This window comes from Nerophis lumbriciformis, linkage group LG09 (genome assembly GCF_033978685.3).
Source record: "Nerophis lumbriciformis linkage group LG09, RoL_Nlum_v2.1, whole genome shotgun sequence".
In the NCBI taxonomy this organism is placed as follows: Eukaryota; Metazoa; Chordata; class Actinopteri; order Syngnathiformes; family Syngnathidae; genus Nerophis; species Nerophis lumbriciformis.
In genome coordinates, this window is record NC_084556.2 from 18,636,979 (window position 1) to 18,658,127 (window position 21,149).

Below are 21,149 nucleotides of genomic sequence, written 5' to 3' on the forward strand. Positions count from 1 at the left end.
GAAGTCTGGGCTTCCCTGCTTTGGCTGCTGCCCCCGCGACCCGATCTCGGATAAGCGGAAGAAGATGGATGGATGGATGGAACTCGCTCCCCTCAGACACATATCCCACCACTATATCCCACCACTGCGGAGTCGTCTGAGAACTTCTGCAGATGGCAGCGGTTGGAGTCATGCCTGAAGTCTGAGGTATAGAGCGTGAACAGGTAAGGTGAGAGATATTAGTATGGCCTACATTGGGTTGTTTTAGCAACTTTAATGTGCAAAATGCATCAAAGTGGGCTCCATGCTCTAATTTTTATGCATGTAGCCCTCAGTAGAAAAAAAGACACCCCTGAGTGTATAAACAATAAAAACACAATGTTGACCATTTATATTTTATTGTTTGCCATTGCTATGACCATGCTAACCTTGCACAACTCTACAGCAGAAGCTTTAAATTCACTTTACAGCGAGATTATTTTGAAATATCAGATGACTCTTTCTTTTAATTTACCATGTCTGCAAAGCAAATATTTACTCTTTAAAATAAATGTCATTAGTGAACACAACAACATGTGCAAATGAGGTTCAAGTATTACAGGTCACACACTTAAAGGTCAATGTCTTCCCTGCATGTTGAAACAAAATACAGTAAGAAAAACAATGATTTGCAAATTGACCATATATTGAATATTTCTACATAAGGCGTTTGTTTCTATACCGGATGTACAGTTTAAGACTGAAAGCTAAGAGTGTTTTTTTTAATGAGTTGAGCAAGCATTTTAAGGAGCACAGCGATTTAACTGCAGCATTGAAGTCTTATTTCCTATTGAATGAATTTTCTAACTGATTATGTCTATAAAATAACGATAGTTCATTGCAATATTTTTGTTAAACATTAGAAGCAAGATCCAAGTTGCTCGTATAAATGATTCACTAAAAGCTGCAGCCCCATTTTAACAAGCAATAGTATCAACTCTGTTATCTTACATGCTATTTGGAAATCTCAGTATAGTCTTGAGACTCTTTAAAGTCCTTCAACTTTCTGTACATTTTTTCCATATTCAAAAACCTGACTGATACTTTTGATTCATTTACTTTCCTTTAGGGATGAACGATATACTAAAAAAACGATTGTCGCTAAATTGTGTTTTGAAGCAACCGAGACAAAATGGAGTGCACTACTTTGCGAAACAAACAGAGGCACTGCTGATTTAGTCTTAACGAGTAAGCTGCATAAAGAAAGCTATGATGGCCACAGGAAGTTGAGCTACATACACACAATCCTCCACAATCCTCCACAATGACAGCAATACTGTGGTACCTCGTTTTTTGTTAGTACAGTGGTACCTCAAATTAAAGAGTGCCCCAACTTAAGAATGTTTTGAGATAAGAGCTGTCTGCATCTGGGCAAGGGAAGAGTCATTGAATTAAAGAAAGAAATAATTAAAAACGTGACAGAATGTGTAGCAGACTGAGTCGAATGCCAGCCAAGAATGTTTAAACAATAAATAAATGGCAAACGTTTATCCATAAAAATATGGAAAAGCTGCTGATGGTGGGTTTGACGGAGACACAGCTGAAAGGAGACGCCATACAAGTCCACTCTCCAAGATAAATGTTGTACATTATTATTTTAAAAGTACTGTAGTTGTTACCAGTACATTCTATTGCAATGGTTCTCAAACTTTTTCATCTAGTACCCATCCATCCATCCATTTTCTACCGCTTATTCCCTTCGGGGTCGCGGGGGGCGCTGGAGCCTATCTCAGCTACAATCGGACGGAAGGCGGGGTACACCCTGGACAAGTCGCCACCTCATCGCAGGGCCAACACAGATAGACAGACAACATTCACACTCACATTCACACACTCGGGCCAATTTAGTGTTGTCAATCAACCTATCCCCAGGTGCATGTCTTTGGAGGTGGGAGGAAGCCGTAGTACCCGGAGGGAACCCACGCAGTCACGGGGAGGATATGCAAACTCCACACCTCAGAAAAAACTTGTCTTTCCAAGTAACACCAAATCGGCCAACATTAAATTACAGTAGCACACAAGGCCTAAGTGTTCATTAAAACAAGGCAGAGGTTTTATTCAACACGTATATGTAATATTTTTCGCCACGGTAACTTTACACACAGTTTGAACAGTAGCACTGTGTGTGAATAAAGGAAAATAAAACACTGTACTTTAATCAAGTGATTCTTTGGCGTAACACTAATGGTACATGTACCACAGTTTGAGAATCATTACTCTATTGTATTGTTTCAATACAACATTTCTCATCTAATAGTTTGTTTTTTCTTTTAAAAGGGCATGTTAGATGTTAAAACGGCCCTGTTTTGGGTGGCCAAGCACCTACTAAATTGATTTCAATCATTCCAACATTGATTTGAGATGCAAGCGTTTTGAGTTAAGAGCTCCGTCACAGAAATAGTTAAGATCATAAATTGAGGTACTACTGTAATCCATTCCAAAAGGTCAGAAGAAGACCGACCTGTATAAAAACCAAAGCAATTTTTCTTAAAAGTATTGCAAATCCAATAAAACTGTTCCAGACACCCACAACTATTAACACAAAATACATTTTACACAGAACAGTTCGTTTTCCATGCAGAAAACAATGCAGAATAAATATAAATGACCATTGAAATGGATAAATGAACATGTAACATCACATGCTGACACTCCCAACTTTCTCTGGCCCCCATTATTTGGCTTTTCTGGGTTATTTGCAGCCGTATTTAGAATTACGATGTGACTGTGTTAGTTAGCAAAGACCCACAGAGTCACCAAGAGATGATGTCACAGAAGGGCGACGGAGCTGAGAATTACTTCCGAGTGGGAGAGTTGAGAGCACGATTTGAAATAAATAATACAAACACAGTTGGATTCACACAATGTATTAATAACACAACAAAACAAAGCGTCCAATGCCACAACAAAACAAAAAAGTCCCTAACACGTGGGATTCTTTTTTGGGGCACTCAATTCTAGACAAATAGACTAGTTTGTTAGGTGCCGTACGATAGACTAGTTTGTTAGGTGTCGTACGATGGACTAGTTTGTTAGGTGCCGTACGATAAACGAGACAAAAAAACTGGGGCAATATTGTGGCGAAAGATTCCTAAAGAAACTGAGGTACCACTGCACTCTGCTCAATATGACACTGGCATGAAAACAGGAGTTCAGATCATTCCCATACATTCTCTTAAATACCCACCCCTGCATTGTTTTACTGTAAAGCTGCAAGGGTTTGTTGGTAGGTGCATACTATGGCTCTCTTCCCATACATATAGTGATACGGTTTATAAATGTGATATCTAGTGTTACGGTTGCGCTAGCGGATGCTAAGTTGATTTGACGTCGCGGTGAGCTTAGAATCCGACACGGGGCTGACGACCCCCTCGATCAGGTTCTTGTTGCAGTCACCTATGTTGCCATCAGAGGTGACTTTGGAGCATGTGACGCTGCCTGTCAGGTCCATCAGGTCCCGGAGGGCCCGGCTGTTACTTATCCCGCAGTGTGGGATTTCATTTACCGGCGAGAATTTTGGGATGGAAATCAATTCCTCCTTGGAAGCTGGGCTGGAATGTAAAGTTAGAATTCGATTATTCTTGATGTCAAGGTATCTTATTGTGAAAGTCAGTGTGGCCTACCTGACGTCCATTGGCTGCATCTCATCACAAAAGTGCTTCACCTCCAGTGGCTGTAGGTGTATGACAGGTGGTGATCTGAGCTTTGGCGATCCTTCAGGTTTTCCCACATGCGGTTTGCTTACCTCCGCTGTCACGTGGCCTCTCTTTGCACTTTTGACCACTCCGTTCATCTCCTTTTGCTGACTATTGACATCTGTTGGTGCTTTTTTAAAAGGATCCATGGCTTTTATCATGCCCATTTTGGGCTGCTTGTTCACCAGTACCTCTCTTTGGTGTTGCCCACCCTCCTTGTCCTCTCTTTCCCTAGTGTCCAGCCTCTTGTCAGGAACACTGTGTGCTGGCATTACTTGTTGGGTGCTGATGTCCCCATGATGATCCATCTGTGCTGAAGCTTCTTTCTTCCCCTTTGTCTCGCCCTGGCTTGTGACCTGCTCTTTACCCTCTTTAAAGTATTCCTGAGCTTCACTTTGACCAGTCTTTCCCTTTCCTGTGGAGAATAACCAACATCATAGTGGGCTTCACTTTGTTTGCACAGTTTAGCGTACATCAACGGCATTGGGTTTGAGTTAAGAGATGGTGCCTGCAGTATGCTGTATCATCAAGTGGCCAACATTCTAAAAGACACTGCACCTAAATTCAAATACATAAACACATTCCTGATGCCACAAAGTAATTTACAACCACTCGTTTGGTATGATACACCAAGATTTGGTCAGCATTACAGCCATCAGCGTGTGTATTTCGCATAATCAATCAATCAATCAATGTTTACTTATATAGCCCTAAATCACGGGTGTCTCAAAGGGGTGCACAAGCCACAACGACATCCTTAGCTCAGATCCCACATCAGGGCAAGAAAAAACTCAACCCAATGGGATAACATAGCATAAATAGTAGTCCCGATCCCGATATGGGTTCGATATCAGCAAAATAAATACATGTATTGGATTTTATCAGCTTGCATCCAAAATCTCAGATACTGCAATGGGTTTCTATGTGTAAATTGGTCTTTTCTTGTATTAAATGGAATCATTTACAAAGGGTAAATATAGTAGGCTAAATGCTACTCGGAGCTAACAGCTACACAACGACTAAGCACACAACAGCACACTGGCCAAACAATATGTGTCCTTGATTAAACAAAACAGCAGCCTAAAAAGTGTTTCTTAACCATAGGGCCAGGGCCCAAACTGTCATAAATATCTGTTTCTCATTTGTGGTCTATATGGGCCACAGCGGTACTTAGATGTAATACACTTTTCCACGCTTGTGGCAGTAATGACAATATCAAACAAACAGAAAAAGTCTGGAGCAAAAGTCTTAGAGAAGTTTCTTAAAGGGGAACTGCACAATTTTTATGAGAGACAAGAACCCACATTACTATTTTTTTAGGATTTTAAAGATGATTAAAAAACGATTGAAAGATGTGGCTAGTGGGAGTCACCGTTGTAACCTTCAAAGCTCTCTGAGACAACTTCAAAACCCTCCATCAACGTTTTATAAACACGCTGCACGCCTATATATAATGTAGTAACAGACACATTCATAACAATATGTAATATGTTTAATAGTTACCGTATTTTGATAATTTTAATCATTTCCGGGACTGACTTCTGCCACGCATTGATTTCTGTTTCTATAGCAGAGCACGTCTGACTTCTGGCAACTTGTATGTTCCTACTTCCGGAATCAAACACGCGTGTGTGTGTTCTAATCCTGGCAGACTTGGCAACAGACAACAAAGACTACTATTTCTGGATAAATAAGGATTCACAACTTTATACTTTTGAAGCTAAATATACTGAGGATAAACTACTGCTAATAGAAGCGAGCACAAAGAAGAGGGTGAAACGTTGGAGCAGACAGAAGCCGATAGAGTGAGGTGAATGCCACTCAAAGCTGCAAATGTGGAATTTGGAGACAAGGTATTTCAGCATAAATGGCGTGCTTACCCAAAATCAACACAAAACTTCCCCGGCCTGCTGGACCAGACGAACAACTGTCCATCGAGTGAGTCACATTTCATATCGATCATGATACACGCAGTACATCATGCATGTCAATACTTGCTGTACATATGTACCAAGTCAGACCTACACTGTTCCAATGTCAATTTCTCTGATGATGCAATTGTTGATGACTGAAGTGTTGATTTCAACCAAACTTAACCCCCCCCTCCTCCATATCCCACACCCCAGATTGTAAATAATGTAAATAATTCAATTTATATACTGTGATGATTATCTTGTGTGATGACTGTATTATGAAAATAGTATATATCTGTATCATGAATCATTTTTAAGTGGACCCCGACTTAAACAAGTTGAAAAACTTATTCGGGTGTTACCATTTAGTGGTCAATTGTACGGAATATGTACTTCACTGTACAATCTACTAAATAAAGTTTCAATCAATCAATCAATCAATTACAACTACAGTACATAGACTCTCTGGCTAGCTCAGCTGTGTGCAAACAAAACAGGAAATGTGTGCTAATACTTTACAGATACTGTAATGATTGTTCATGTTTTTCAGTCAGTACAAATTAGTGTGTTATCGCATAATGTTGTGCATTACAAACTCAAACGTGTTTCGTACTGATGTAGAAGCTAGCTCATCTCTTGCCGTAGTTAGCTTTTACGGCTAATACCGAAGCACGCCGATCTGTTACTACGATAGAAAACAAGTTCCTCAGTGTTCACTCTTACAATAACAACGTCACTACAGCTTGGTTATTATACGGGTTACACGTTCGAAATGGCAAATATGAGGCAGTTACATTCCATTTTCACTATAAGACAAAAGTATGTGTCGTCTGTACATATACCTAGTACTCGCTGCAGTTAAGTGACTAAACATCCTAGCACCCTCGTCACAAAAATCAAATATACCCAATTAGGATTTTAAAGTGGAACTGCACTTTTTTCCCCCTATCGTTTACAATCATTATGGGAGACAAGAAGACAACAAAGTGTTTTCGCTATCTAACATATAAGCATCGTCTCGTTCTTGGTAGCTAGCAATGCCGTTAATGGGAGCAATCAATCGTACCTCTAAATTACTTTAAAAATCAATTTAAAAACCGGCACCAATACTTCATTCAGTAACCTGTATAATAACCATTGTTATTGGGGATGTCCGAAAATATCTGACATCCCCAATAACAATTGGGGGCCGATATTATTGGCCGATAAATGCTTTAAAATGTAATATCGGAAATTATCGGTATCCCCCCACCTCAACACCGCCCCCAATCCTGCCCACCTCAACCTCCTCATGCTCTCTCAGGGAGAGCATGTCCCAAATTCCAAGCTACTGTTTTGAGGCATGTTAAAAAAAAATAATGCACTTTGTGACTTCAATAATAAATATGGCAGTGCCATGGTGGCATTTTTTTTTCCATAACTTGAGTTGATTTATTTTGGAAAACCTTGTTACATTGTTTAATGCATCCAGCGGGGCATCACAACAAAATTAGGCATAATAATGTGTTAATTCCAAGACTGTATATATCGGTATCGGTTGATATCGTATTGGTAATTAAGAGTTGGACAATATCAGAATATCGGATATCGGCAAAAAAGCCATTATCGGACACCTCTAATTGTTATTATATAAGCAAACACTGAAGAACTTCGGTGCTTCGGTATTAGCCGTAGAAGCTAACTACGACAATAGATAAGCTAGCTTCTACGTCAGCATGAAACATGTTTGAGTTTGTAATACACAACACAATGCAATGACACCAATCTGTACTGACTGAAAAACATAACCAATCATGGAACAGTATCTGTAAAGCATTAGCCCACATTTCATGTTTTGTTTGTACACAGTAAGGTCAATAGTGTATGTACTGTCATGAACAATGGTATACTGACTCACTGGATGGACAGTTGTCCGTTTGGTCAAGCTGGCAGCAGACGTTTCCAGTTGATTAGGGCACTCCATTAATTCAGCATAGCTTGGCTCAAAAGTTCCAGATTTGCAGCGTGACCATGTTGCACTCTCTTGGCTTCAGTCTGCTCCAACATTTCAGCTTCTTCTTCGTGCTCGCTTCTATTAGCAGCAGTTCATCCTCCGTATATTTAGTTAAAAAAAGATAAGGTTGTGAATCTTCATTTGTCCAAAAATAGCCGTTTTTGTTGTCTATCACCAAGGAACACATTTGTTGCGGGAAGCCGGAAGTGCGCTGCTATGGAAACGGAAATAAATGCGCCAAAGAATTAGTTCAGGCTGTCCATTAAATTACCACAATACGGTAAATATTGAACATATTACATATTGTTATGAAGGTGTCTATTATTACATTATATATAGACTTGCAGCGTGTAAATAAAACATTGATGGAGGGTTTTGAAGTTGTTTTAGAGGGCTTTGAAGGCTAGAACGGTGACTCCCATTAGCTGCATCTTGCGACCCGTTTTTATCATCTTTAAAATCCTGAAAAAAATAGACATGTGTGTTCTTGTCTTTCATAATGATTGTGAACGATAGGCAAAAAAACCCAAAAAGTGCAGTTCCCCTTGAATGTTTTAAAAACTGAAACTACAAAACGGTCCAAACTAGAAAGCTGGACTGTCAAGTCAACTGAGGTCTCACATACCATACTGTAGAAGAACTACACTGAACAAAAATATAAACGCAACGTTTTCATGAGTAGAACCCAAAGATCTAAAACTTTTACTATATACACAAAAGACATATTCCTCTCAAATATCGTTCACAAATCTGTCTAAATCTGTGTTAGTGAGCACTTCTTCTTTGCCATGATAATCCATCCCACATCACAGGTGTGGCATATCACGATGCTGATTAAACAGCATGACTATTGCACAGGTGTGCCTTAGGCTGCTCACAATAAAAGGCCACTCTGAAATGTGCAGTTTTATCACACAGCACAATGCCACAGATGTTGCCACTTTTGAGGGAGCGTGCAGTTGGCATGCTAACTGCAGGAATGTCCACCAGATGTTGCCTGTGAATTACATATTAATTTATCTACCATAAGCCGTCTCCAAAAGCGTTTCAGAAAATTTGGCAGTACATCCAACCGGCCTCACAACCGCAGACCACGTGTAACCACACCAGCCTAGGACCTTTATATCCAGCAGGTGCACCTCCATGATCATCAGAGACCAGCCACCCGGACAGTTGCGGCAACATTTGGTTTGCGTAACCAAATAATTTCTTCACAAACTGTGAGAAACCGTCTTAGGGAAGCTCATCTGCATGCTCGTCGTCCTCATCGGGGTCTCCACCTGACTGCAGTTCGGTGACGCCGACTTGAGTGGGCAAATGCTCACATTCGATGGCGTCTGGCACGTTGGAGGGGTGTTTTTTTCACGGATGAATCTTGGTTTTCACTGTTCAGGGCCGGTGGCAGACAGCGTGTGTGGCGTTGTGTGTGAGAGCGGTTTGCTGATGTCAACGTTGTAAATCGAGTGGCCCATGGTGGGGGTGGGGTTATGGTATGGGCAGGCGTATGTTTTGGACAACAAACGCAAGTACATTTTATTGATGACATTTTGAATGCACGGAGATACCGTGACGAGATCCTGAGGCCCATTGTTGTGCCATTCACCCGAGACTATCACCTCATGTTCCAGCATGACAATGCACGGCCCCATGTTGCAAGGATCTGTACACAATTCCTGAAAGCTGAAAACATACCAGTTCTTGCATGGCCAGCATACTCACCGCCGTTTAATCAGCATCTTGATATGCCACACCTGTGATGTGGGATGGATTATCCTGGCAAAGAAGTGCTCACTAAAACAAATTTAGACAGATTTGTGGACAATATTTGAGAGGAGCAGGTCTTTTTTGTAGATAGTAAAAGTTTTAGATCTTTGAGTTCAACTCATGAAAAATGGGAGCAAAAACAAAATTGTTGCATTTATATTTGTGTTCAGTATACAATAATCACCTCAAGGGCACATTCATTTATAGCCAGCTCCCTTGGTGCATATTCCAGTATGTAGTCCATGAGCTAACATTATAAGAGTGACACATGATGTAGAAAAGAGAGTTCAGCCACTCACTCTTGGCTAAAGCGAACATTTGACAAATTAAAGAAATGCAAATGAAAAAGATAATGCAGTGGAGCGCAGACTTCAGCCAAGGCCAAATAATTTTAAAATGGATCAGCACTACTTTAATACATTCACCTACGATATGCAATTAAAATTACTGGTGGAGGAAAATGTTTAAAAATATTGCACTGTTTATTTATATTTAAAAAAAAAAAAAGATTGGTTCTTGCTTGGCACCATGTCAGCACAAAGCTCATCAAGTAGTTTATGCATAATCTTGGCAGTGGTAAACATATTCCTCCTTTTAAAATGAGCCAGGCCACAGCAATAAAGCTGTATGCCATGCATGCAGCTGCAAGGCGTTATGCAGAGAAGCAACATTAGCACAAGCAGCAGGCAAAATGTTTTTCGAAATATCTGCATTGTGACTTCGTAAAATACTAACCTGGTGGTGACTCGGTCTCCACCTGTTCGTCCTTAAATGCGGAAAAACCAACCATAAAAAAAAATTGTTTGCGGCAAATAGGACGCAAAAACCAAAGTATCATCAATTATAGAATTTAATAAATACATTAGCAACATAAAGTTGAATAAATTAAAGTTGGAAAGAACAGAAAGACATAGTGACGTCAGCGGGTGTTTGAAGGCAGCAGGGCGACTGTATGAGGACATCTCTTACAGTACCTTCACGTCAGTGTCACCTTTCCTCGTTCTCTTCATTATTTCCTCGATTCTCTGAAAAAACAAGTCAAACTGTAAACATGCATTTGAAAAAATATACATGTACGTTTGAGGTCACCTTTTTCCTCAGCTGCCTCTCTTCCTCTTCCTGCTGCACCTGATGCTCTCGGTCTTGACGCTGACGCTCGGCTTCCTCTTGTGCTTGAACTTTGGCCTTTTCTCTCTTAAAACACAGATAGGACGTAGCAATTCAACACATATTCCTTATTTGTTTTTAGCTAAGAGCACATTACCTCCACACTTTAAGTAGAATACATTTTCAGTGCACTTTCAGTCATTCTGAAGATGCAAAGAGCACTCAAAATAATACACATTGGGCCTGATCTTAAAGGTTTGCATGTATGAAAACAAGTGCAAACTTGCTGATGTACTAAACTAGTGCGCAGAGGATTGCAGTGAGCAGAATAAGGAGTGCAATCCATTTAGCGTGTGTGTCATCATAAACATGCAGAATATATGCTGATTATCAGAACGCCCACAATAGTGGGAGGAGGAGATGCAATTTTAATCCCAACGTGATTTATCAATGCTGAAACTGTTCCGCGTGCGCTATTTGCGTCTTTATTTTGTACGTGAGAAATCTGGCACGGTTAAACATATAGCTGTGAGAAAAAGGAAAAAGAGGGGATCATGTTGCAAAGACAGCTGAGCAGATCGAGAATCCTTTGTCCTACGTGTGTGTGTGTGTGTGTCAACATATTCAAACTGTCATAAATAAAACATATCAGATAAATCGTCTATTCAGCAATATTATTGTGTTATCTTATAGCTGCTGGATGACTAAAGGAGCTGAATAAAACAAATTCCATTGATGTATTTTGGTGGTTTTTATTAATGGTGTTTGTTTTTTCCATTTAGGAAATACATTACTACAATACTACAAAATATCTCCCTTATGAAAAATGTCTCGCAATATGCATTTTGCACACAATGTCCCAAACATGGTACATTTGCTGTCTGTCATATCTTCTTGTCACTTAAAAAAATACAGAGGACAAGACCTCGATGTCCTCAATGGTAGTTACGGCCATGCATGTATTTCGGGGGTTTGTGTGTGTTTTGCAGCTATTTATGAGGAAATTAATTAACAAATACAGATACACACAATTTGACATGGGCATTTCAAAAGGGCACATTTGTTAAAAGAGGTCTTCATGCGCACTGATGTCTTACCTCTGTGTCCATCAACTCTTTCTCCTGCACATCCTCCTGTCCCATGTCTCCTCCTTGCTTCGTCTTATGAGAGTCTGCATTATTCTTCGCCTTGGGCTCCTGCTGCTGCTGCTCTTGTGCAAGTTGCCTCCTCAGCTGTTCTTCTTTGAGCCTGGCAGGGGCAGCATTGACAAATTCAACCCTTTAATGCCTTAAATCAGGGGGTGTCAAACCCATTTTAGCTCAGGGGCCACATAGAGGAAAATCTATTCCCAAGTGGGCTGAACTGGTAAAATTGTGTCATGATAACTTCAAAATAAAGACAACTTCAGATTGTTTTCTTTGTTTAAAAATAGAACAAGCACAATCTGAAAACATACAAATCATAATGTTTTGGTTTTTTTTACACTTACGTGTTGCTGTTCATAGTAGCCTATCTTCATTTGTCGGGATTTATTATTTCTGAATAAATGATGTGATAATATTCATCAGTCAAACAGGTGTGAGTCTGGCAGAGTTTTATAATGCTCTCATTAGTGTAAAATTGTAATCTATCAGAAGATGTAAAACAGTAATATCAAAATCAGATTACAGGATGTTATTAATATAATTTACTCCTTTTCCTCAACTGATGTACTAACATCATGTGGTTTATTCTGTACATATGTAGCATCATCTACAACAAAACCTGTGAATTTGGATTAATTTCATGAATCACACATGAAGTTAGATAGATAGTACTTTATTGATTCCTTCAGGAGAGTATGTTATTTCAGCATATTTATGTGCGCCCAGATAATGTGAACCCCAGTCCTCTATCTTAACCGGGCACATAGCTCCGCCCCCTCTGAAGCCATGCGCACTCTTGCGGTAGGGGATACAAAGAATTGCTATTGCGACATCCAGTGGACACATTTAGAAGAGCAGTTTCTTTCATTCAAATTTTTATACTTACCAAAATCATCTTGCGGGTCGGATAAAACCTGTTCGCGGGCCGTACGTTTGACACCCCTGCCTTAAGTGAACCCTTGGTTTTATGACCTCACCTTTCTTCATCCGCCTGCATTTGTTTTTTGTCCTCCTGTTCTTTCTGCGCCCGGGCCTGGCGTCTACGCTCCGCTAACAGCCTGCTGGCGTCCTCGGCATTGGTTATGCTGGCTGCCGCTTTCCCTGTGACCATGCATGGCGATGATTCTGTTAAACAAACCGATATAAATGATAAGACACCCAACGCTATTTAGGTTAACGTGGTCATTCATAGCAAGTCCACCTCTTTTCTTATCTCCACTATGACTGACAGTCTCTGTCTTCTTCTGCTCCACTTTCTTCTCTGGTGTGTCACCCTTGAAGCCTTCAGAAGATCTGGCTTTACCGATGTCAGTCGAATTGGGTATGTGGAGGTTGTTTTTCCCTGCAGAGAGCTTGTTGTTGTGTCTTTCCATCTTTTTATCGTCATGTTTCTTGACATGGGTTGACCGATGTCTAGAGGGGGAGTGGTGGTACTCGTAGATGTTGCTAGGAGACTGGGTGTGCTTCTTAGAAGCCAGCCTGCATGTATTTATTTGTTAATTCACAAAAAAGTACTTGCACGAATAAAAACTGGTCAAAAAATGATCTCAACTTGGAAGTAGTTGTAGAGGTCAGCTGTTTGGGGATATGAGGAGATTCAGATCTTCTCAGGATAAATCCACAACCCGGGGAGGCGGTTCTTCTTTCCCTGTGCAGACGCTCTTTCTGCCAGCAGCCGAGAATTGCCGTTCAGCCCTAATTCTTATAACAACGGTTCCATGTGAAATTTCAGCATGCCTCACCTTGGGTGTGTTGGGAGTGGAGCGGGAGCCTTCCAGGACTCCCGCTGCTCTGTGGGGATCAGCGGGGCTGCGTGAGCTGCACAAAGGTGACCTGCGAGGGCTGCAGGGCGCTGCATGACGACAAACACGATGCTTATCAAGTCAAAAGTCGGCAAAAGGAAATCAGTTAAGACTTGTCTGTACATTGTATAAGGCTTATAGAGGCCCATTAGGATATCCATTTCATATTATAAATATATCAGTGCAGCCTCCAAGCTCAATAGCAGTCAGTATGTTTTGTGCCGCATCAAGCCTGACTGTGCAGATCAGAATGTCCGAGACGTCCTACAGTCAAACACAAAATTGGTAACGGTTGCAAAATTTGATATGATGCAAGAAAATAAAGGCCAACACTCGATTGTGTACAACACAATCCAAAAATAGAACCCCACGCATCATCAGACAACAGTACAAACTGTTTTCTTGCCATGTCACATGACCTCTCCTTCCATCTGTCACCATCTGTGAAGTATAATCTCTCAAGAGTGGCACCGCGACAACTATTTTGCTGGTGTGCGCTTTTTTGTTCTAGGTCACTTGCAATTAATCTCCAAAACACACACAAAAAATGGTATTCATAATCTGCTTCATCGGGTTTGAGGGGGTCATCTCAATGATACTAGGAAATCATAACACACTAGGTTAAAAGGCACACATTTTTAAAAATAATTTTAAACTCTTCTTAGGTTCTTAATTTTTATTCTAATAGATTCTATTTTATCTATTGCGATTATTACTATTATTATTTTGGCTATTTTATGTTTTTATTTATTTACCAATTTATTATTTATTTAATTTCTTTTATAAAAACATTTTTAGATGTCAGTAAATAGTTATTCTCCAATGTGGATGCCTCAAAGTAATATCAATAGCGCTGTGTGTGTTGCAACTTGGCTGTGTTAAAAATGCTTTATGAATAAAGTTTGATTAATTGATACAAACCTGTTGTAACTAATTGGAATCAATCAGGTTTCCTGCACTGCCTGTTAGTGATTATTATATGCTGGTATGATTCATCCAAAAGAGAATTGTTCATTAAATCTAGTTTTCTCAAGACAAAACCTGTTATGATGTGTTTCCCGTGTCATATCCTGGTTTATGTTTAGTATTATTCTTCCTTTGTTTAAGTCACTTCTGTTGGCTTGGCTCCCTTTTTTTGTTTACATTCCGTTGCTGGCGTTAAGAGTATGCACCGGCATTTACCTTGTGATTAGAGTTTTCACCTGTGTAGTAACCACGCCCCTTATTCATACCTGCCTCGCTATCCACTCAGTCCGGGCGACTGTGAACATTTATTTCCATGCTATGCTACAGCTTTATGTCGTGTCACGACACTTCACCTGCACTCCTTGCGACACGTGCTGTTGTTTTGCTCTGGTTTTGGAATTAAAACATCTTCCTATTCTTCAAGCTGCTTCCTGCCGTTCCTTCTGCAAATCGGGCACACGACCTTTGCAGACATGTGACCCATTCGCAACAAAACCAGTCTGAAGAATTCCTAATTAAACCTTTTTGTTGTTTTTTGTCTTTGCGTACAGTTAGGATTTTTGGTATCAAAACTATTATGACATAAACTTTAATATACAGTATCTCACAAAAGTCAGTGCCCCTCTTATTTTTTTTCAGCCATTTTCATTGCATCATATCCTCTGAAAGACCAGTACAATAGAAATGAAACTTGAATATACTTTAGAGTAGTCAGTGTACATACGCAGCAACATATATTTACTATTCATTATAAACGACACAGTAGCAAGATAATTGTGTCTTGCCTACAGTTTAGTGTGGGGGATGTAGCATCATGGTCTGGGATTACATGAGTGCTGCTAGCAATGGGGAGCTTCAATGAGGGGAAACATAAATCCAACATGTACTGAGAAATTGAGGCGCAGAGCATGATCCATAACCAGGAAGCAAAAACATCTTCAAGGAATGTCTGCCGAAACTCAGTGTTGCACATAAACAGTAGTAACCAGACCGAAAAACTAAAAACATGGAGGTAAACAAAATCTGGCGCCCTATTAACATTATCATGTTAATGCACCAACAACAGTGTTCAGTTCCAACACATTTCTCTGTGGCTCTCACCAGCAGCGCAACACTTCCTTATTATTTGATTTCATATTGGTGAAGGTATTTCTTAGTTATATTTGTTTGTAATATTGAAGTATTTAAATTGCTATTTCGTCCAACTTTCTTGTCACAATTTGTTTAATTTTTTTTTTTTTTTGACAAAATGTGTATGTTTTCTTTTTTGAGGTAGCGGCTGACAACCAGTCTAGGGCGTATCCAGCCTCTCGCCTAAAGTCAGCTGGGATAGGCTCCAGCGTACACAACGATAAGCGGTATAGAAAATGGATGGATGGAGGGTTTGGGCATAATTTAAGTACTTTTTCAAAAGAACTCATCTGCATAATATGTTCAAGATACCCACATTTATACCTCCAAAATGACAAGTGCATTGTTGACGGACATATATTACTTTCAAACAGTCACACTTTTAACACTTACTACAGTACTGAGGGCCTGATCTACTAAAATCCAGATAACAAGTGCTAAACAGCGTGTGCAAATTATAAAATCGCATGTACTATTAGTGGCAAATGAGCTACTAAGACTGCATGTACAATTGACTTCTATTTAAATTTGGTTTTGGCATGTACATATATGTCGGCTGTGATCATGGAGACACTCATTTCCCGCCACATTTATGGCATCATAGACCATAAGCAGCACACAAATACAAAATGTACCACCTTTTCTAGGGTATTGAAGCGTAATCTAGACAACAGACCTTACTTTTAGAATGCTAAACTTGCACTGTGGTGTTATTATGGTGTGTCTGGAATGATCCAAACACATACAAATGCCTATTTCAAGTTTTTTATATATAGGAGATACATTATGATAAAATGTCTCCAATATATACATATACATTAAGATAACAAAATGTTTTAAAATGAGCCCCTTAAGTCATCATGCAGCTACCAAATTATGAAATATTAATGCTGAATAGACAGTGTACATTTTTTGGGAGGGGATTCCTAATATGTTGACCAACACACGTACGACGTAGGATTCTCTATCATACGTTTTTGCAGTGTGAACGTCACCTTTCTCATAGATTTTTGTGTGTAACTGTGCCAGTTTGCATGCACATTTCAGACGTGCTAAATATAGACGCAAAACACCAGTCGCAGACCGGTCTTAGTCTTGATAAATCACATTGCGAGCGCTAAATTATTATATTTATATCTCCCTCCAGTACTGTGGGCGTTCTTATAATCAGCATATATTCTGCATATTCGTGAAGACGGACTCACTATGTGGATTTGAGTGTCTTTTTTGCTCATTTAAGAGACACAATCCTCTGCTCACAATTTTAGTAGATTAGCTTAGCATGCGCTATCAAGTTTGCATGTTTTAATACACGCAAACCTTTAGTAGATCCTCAGGCTGTGTCATTTCCAAGTTTAATTTCTATGATTGTCCTTTAAGATATTTGAAATGTTTCTAAAATGTGAGGGATGTACTCACTTTTAAGTTAGGTTAGGTTACTTTATTAGTACCCGAAGGTAAACTTGTTTTGCAGCCAGCAAGATCAAGAGATCCATTTAAACGTGCAAGAGATATGCAATGCAAAGACCTACCACATAACAGGCATCACAAACATGGCCAAGATCACAAAATAGGACATGTACAAAACACAAGTTTTGAGTATACTTCACTTTCAATTTATCAAGTTATCTTTGTAAAGGCATATATTCTCTACAGCTTTTCTAGTGAAGGTCATTAGATTGTCCATAAAGTTGAAGATTGGAAGTTACTTTTATTGTGGTAAAATATTATGATGATATAACTGTAAATAAACCAATACCTACGGAGTGTTATAACTTTTTTTTAAACAAACAGCAACATGCAAGCATCACATTGGTTTGCCTTTGTTCGGGGGAACATTCAAATCCCACTCAACTACAAACAAATGCACACCTAATTTGGGAAGAGATTGATATAGGAGTAGAGGAGCGGTGGGGGAGAGGAGAGCTAAACATTACCAGATTCGCTGACAGCAGGAAGAGGGGAGGCAAGGCCATGGGAAAGGGCGGAGGCAGCAGAGAAAGAGAGCGGTGCATTCTCACTGTCACCTAAAGTCAGCAGGTGGAGCAGAGCACAGCATTATGAACATTTCATCTCAATCGTCTTCATCCAGCTGTCCAGACCCGGATGTGAGTTTAGATACCTGCTTGGATGCTGTGCAAACATTTTTCATGCAACCATACTTTGATGTGCCAATCTGTGTGGATCATGTTTTTGTATGAAGCTCATGCAGTAGTTTGTGCTACACAGTTGCCAGTGCAGATATGTCACTCCACCCTGTCTCTGAGGGGATCAAGGAGCACACTCATTCCTCCTCATGCCCAAAACATACGCAAACCGCCAAAACACGTGCAACTTTACATAACACAACACACAAGTGCGGGTAATACGCAGCAAAATCCAAAACACACACAAACCCCTTAAGCACACGCGTTATAAAACTTTTTAAACAGTAGGAGTTTAAGTACGGAAAATGTACCTTTTCATGCCGCCAACTTTCTTCTGGGCATCCCGCTCATGTATTTGTATAACCCTATCAGGGCTTACGGCACGTTCCATTAGCACTGGAAAGTCAGAATTTCCGAGTTCATATAGTTAGAAATTTCAACTGAAAAACCCCCCCGAGGTTAGATTTCCTTCTCAAAAAGTCAGAGAGTGCTCCCCACGCGTGCGTTGGTTTCAAAGATTGCTGCTCTGAGTGTAAGCAATAAAATAAGCTTCTATAATAGCCGTTATTAGCACCTCTGACTATGTTGTGTCGCATTAAATCAGCCATAGACAATGTATTGTTGGACGTTTATATATGGTAGTTACTGTCGTGTAAATTCCATTTTGTCATGAGTTTTATGCGTTCTACATTGCTAGCAACAGTGTCTTTATTTCCTCTTCATCCTCTGTGTTTGAAGGTTGCAGATGGAGTGCATACTGTATTTTTACATAAGTTGTTTATATTCAGATAAGGCTAGCGCAGGAAGAGCTTTCGCAGATGTGGCCATCCTGATTGACGACCTCGGAAATCAATCCTAATCAATCAATCAATCATAATTCGACTTTGACGTCATTCCCAGCTTTGACTTCCAACTTCCAAAGTTAATGGAACGCACAATTATGATGTGAATACGTAGGTGCCCCCTCCAGACTGTTGCATCCTTGTCTCCCTATGTCTAACATTAAAAGATTACAATTGGTACAAAATGCGGCTGCTAGACTTTTGACAAGAACAAGAAAGTTTGATCATATTACGCCTATACTGGCTCACCTGCACTGGCTTCCTGTGCACTTAAGATGTGACTTTGTCGCTAGGCGACATCATACGCAAATACGGTGTTAGCTTTCATTGCTATGCTGATGACACCCAACTCTACATGCCCCTAAAGCTGACCAACACGCCGGATTGTAGTCAGCTGGAGGCGTGTCTTAATGAAATTAAACAATGGATGTCCGCTAACTTCTTGCAACTCAACGCCAAGAAAACGGAAATGCTGATTATCGGTCCTGCTAAACACCGACATTTATTTAATAATACCACCTTAACATTTGACAACCAAACAATTACACAAGGCGAATCAGTAAAGAATCTGGGTATTATCTTCGACCCAACTCTCTCGTTTGAATCACACATTAAGAGTGTTACTAAAACGGCCTTCTTTCATCTCCGTAATATCGCTAAAATTCGTTCTATTTTATCCACTAGCGACGCTGAGATCATTATTCATGCGTTCGTTACGTCTCGTCTCGACTACTGTAACGTATTATTTTCGGGTCTCCCTATGTCTAGCATTAAAAAATTACAGTTGGTACAAAATGCGGCTGCTAGACTTTTGACAAGAACAAGAAAGTTTGATCATATTACGCCTATACTGGCTCACCTGCACTGGCTTCCTGTGCACTTAAGAAGTGACTTTAAGGTTTTACTACTTACGTATAAAATACTACACGGTCTAGCTCCGTCCTATCTTGTCGATTGCATTGTACCATATGTCCCGGCAAGAAATCTGCGTTCAAAGAACTCCGGCTAATTAGTGATTCCCAGAGCCCAAAAAAAGTCTGCGGGCTATAGAGCGTTTTCTATTCGGGCTCCAGTACTATGGAATGCCCTCCCGGTAAAAATTAGAGATGCTACCTCAGTAGAAGCATTTAAGTCCCATCTTAAAACTAATTTGTATACTCTAGCCTTTAAATAGCCCCCCTGTTAGACCAGTTGATCTGCCGTTTCTTTTCTTTTCTCCTCTGCTCCCCTTTTCCTTGAGGGGGGGGGGGCACAGGTCCGGTGGCCATGGATGAAGTGCTGGCTGTCCAGAGTCGGGACCCGGGGTGGACCGCTCGCCTGTGCATCGGCTGGGAACATCTCTACGCTGCTGACCCGTCTCCGCTCGGGATGGTGTCCTGCTGGCCCCACTATGGACTGGACTCTTACTATTATGTTGGATCCACTATGGACTGGACTCTCACAATATTATGTCAGACCCACTCGACATCCATTGCTTTCGGTCTCCCCTAGAGGGGGGGGGGTTACCCACATATGCGGTCCTCTCCAAGGTTTCTCATAGTCATTCACATCGACGTCCCACTGGGGTGAGTTTTTCCTTGCCCGTATGTGGGCTTTGTACCGAGGATGTCGTTGTGGCTTGTGCAGCCCTTTGAGACACTTGTGATTTAGGGCTATATAAATAAAGATTGATTGATAAAGATTGATTGTATTGTACCATATGTCCCGGCAAGAAATCTGCGTTCAAAGAACTCCGGCTTATTAGTGATTCCCAGAGCCCAAAAAAAGTCTGCGGGCTATAGAACGTTTTCTATTCGGGCTCCAGTACTATGGAATGCCCTCCCGGTAACAATTAGAGATGCTACCTCAGTAGAAGCATTTAAGTCCCATCTTAAAACTCATTTGTATACTCTAGCCTTTAAATAGACCCCCCTTTTAGACCAGTTGATCTGCCGTTTCTTTTCTTTTCTCCTCTGCTCCCCTCTTCCTTGTGGAGGGGGGAGGGGGGGGGGGGGGCACAGGTCCGGTGGCCATGGATGAGGTGCTGGCTGTCCAGAGTCGGGACCCGGGGTGGACCGCTCGCCTGTGCATCGGTTGGGAACATCTCTGCGCTGCTGACTCGTCTCCGCTCGGGATGGTGTCCTGCTGGCCCCACTATGGACTGGACTCTTACTATTATGTTGGATCCACTATGGACTGGACTCTCACAATATTATGTCAGACCCACTCGACATCCATTGCATTCGGTCTCCCCTGGAGGGGGTGGGGGGGGGGGGGGGGTTACCCACATATGCGGTCCTCTCCAAGGTTTCTCATAGTCATTCACATCGACGTCCCACTGGGGTGAGTTTTTCCTTGCCCTTATGTGGGCTTTGTACCGAGGATGTCGTTGTGGCTTGTGCAGCCCTTTGAGACACTTGTGATTTAGGGCTATATAAATAAACATTGATTGATTGTAACTGTGTTTGCACATTTGTTGGTTTTTTCTCTGTGTGTGGTATCTTACTTCCTGTCCTTTGCCCTTATTTTTCGTGCCATGTGCAGGCTTCCACACCTGCTGCCTGATTGGCAACTAGGACATCCGGTTGCCAATTAGTCCCCTTTTTTTGTCCGACCCTGTCTGCAATGCCAAAATAATTGTATATAT

General features: G+C 40.8%; 1 protein-coding gene across 4 annotated transcripts in view; it reads right to left on the reverse strand.

The window, feature by feature from the left end:
* Nucleotides 1–360: 360 nt before the first annotated feature.
* Nucleotides 361–21,149, reverse strand: part of map7d2a (MAP7 domain containing 2a) — a 35,903-nt gene continuing 15,114 nt past the window's right edge. For 2 of the 4 annotated variants that reach the window (XM_061962401.2, XM_061962402.2), the window contains exons 7-17: nt 17,472–17,561; nt 13,378–13,487; nt 13,188–13,300; nt 12,837–13,114; nt 12,613–12,760; nt 11,588–11,738; nt 10,473–10,577; nt 10,358–10,408; nt 10,119–10,149; nt 3,642–4,128; nt 361–3,569 (exon numbers count right to left, since the gene is read on the reverse strand). In XM_061962401.2, the coding sequence (XP_061818385.1) occupies nt 3,323–3,569; nt 3,642–4,128; nt 10,119–10,149; nt 10,358–10,408; nt 10,473–10,577; nt 11,588–11,738; nt 12,613–12,760; nt 12,837–13,114; nt 13,188–13,300; nt 13,378–13,487; nt 17,472–17,561 (1,811 nt within the window). In that variant the 3' untranslated portion in view covers nt 361–3,322. The remainder of the gene's footprint in view (nt 3,570–3,641; nt 4,129–10,118; nt 10,150–10,357; nt 10,409–10,472; nt 10,578–11,587; nt 11,739–12,612; nt 12,761–12,836; nt 13,115–13,187; nt 13,301–13,377; nt 13,488–17,471; nt 17,562–21,149) is intronic. The other 2 variants (XM_061962403.2, XM_061962404.2) reach the window with 2 other exon arrangements.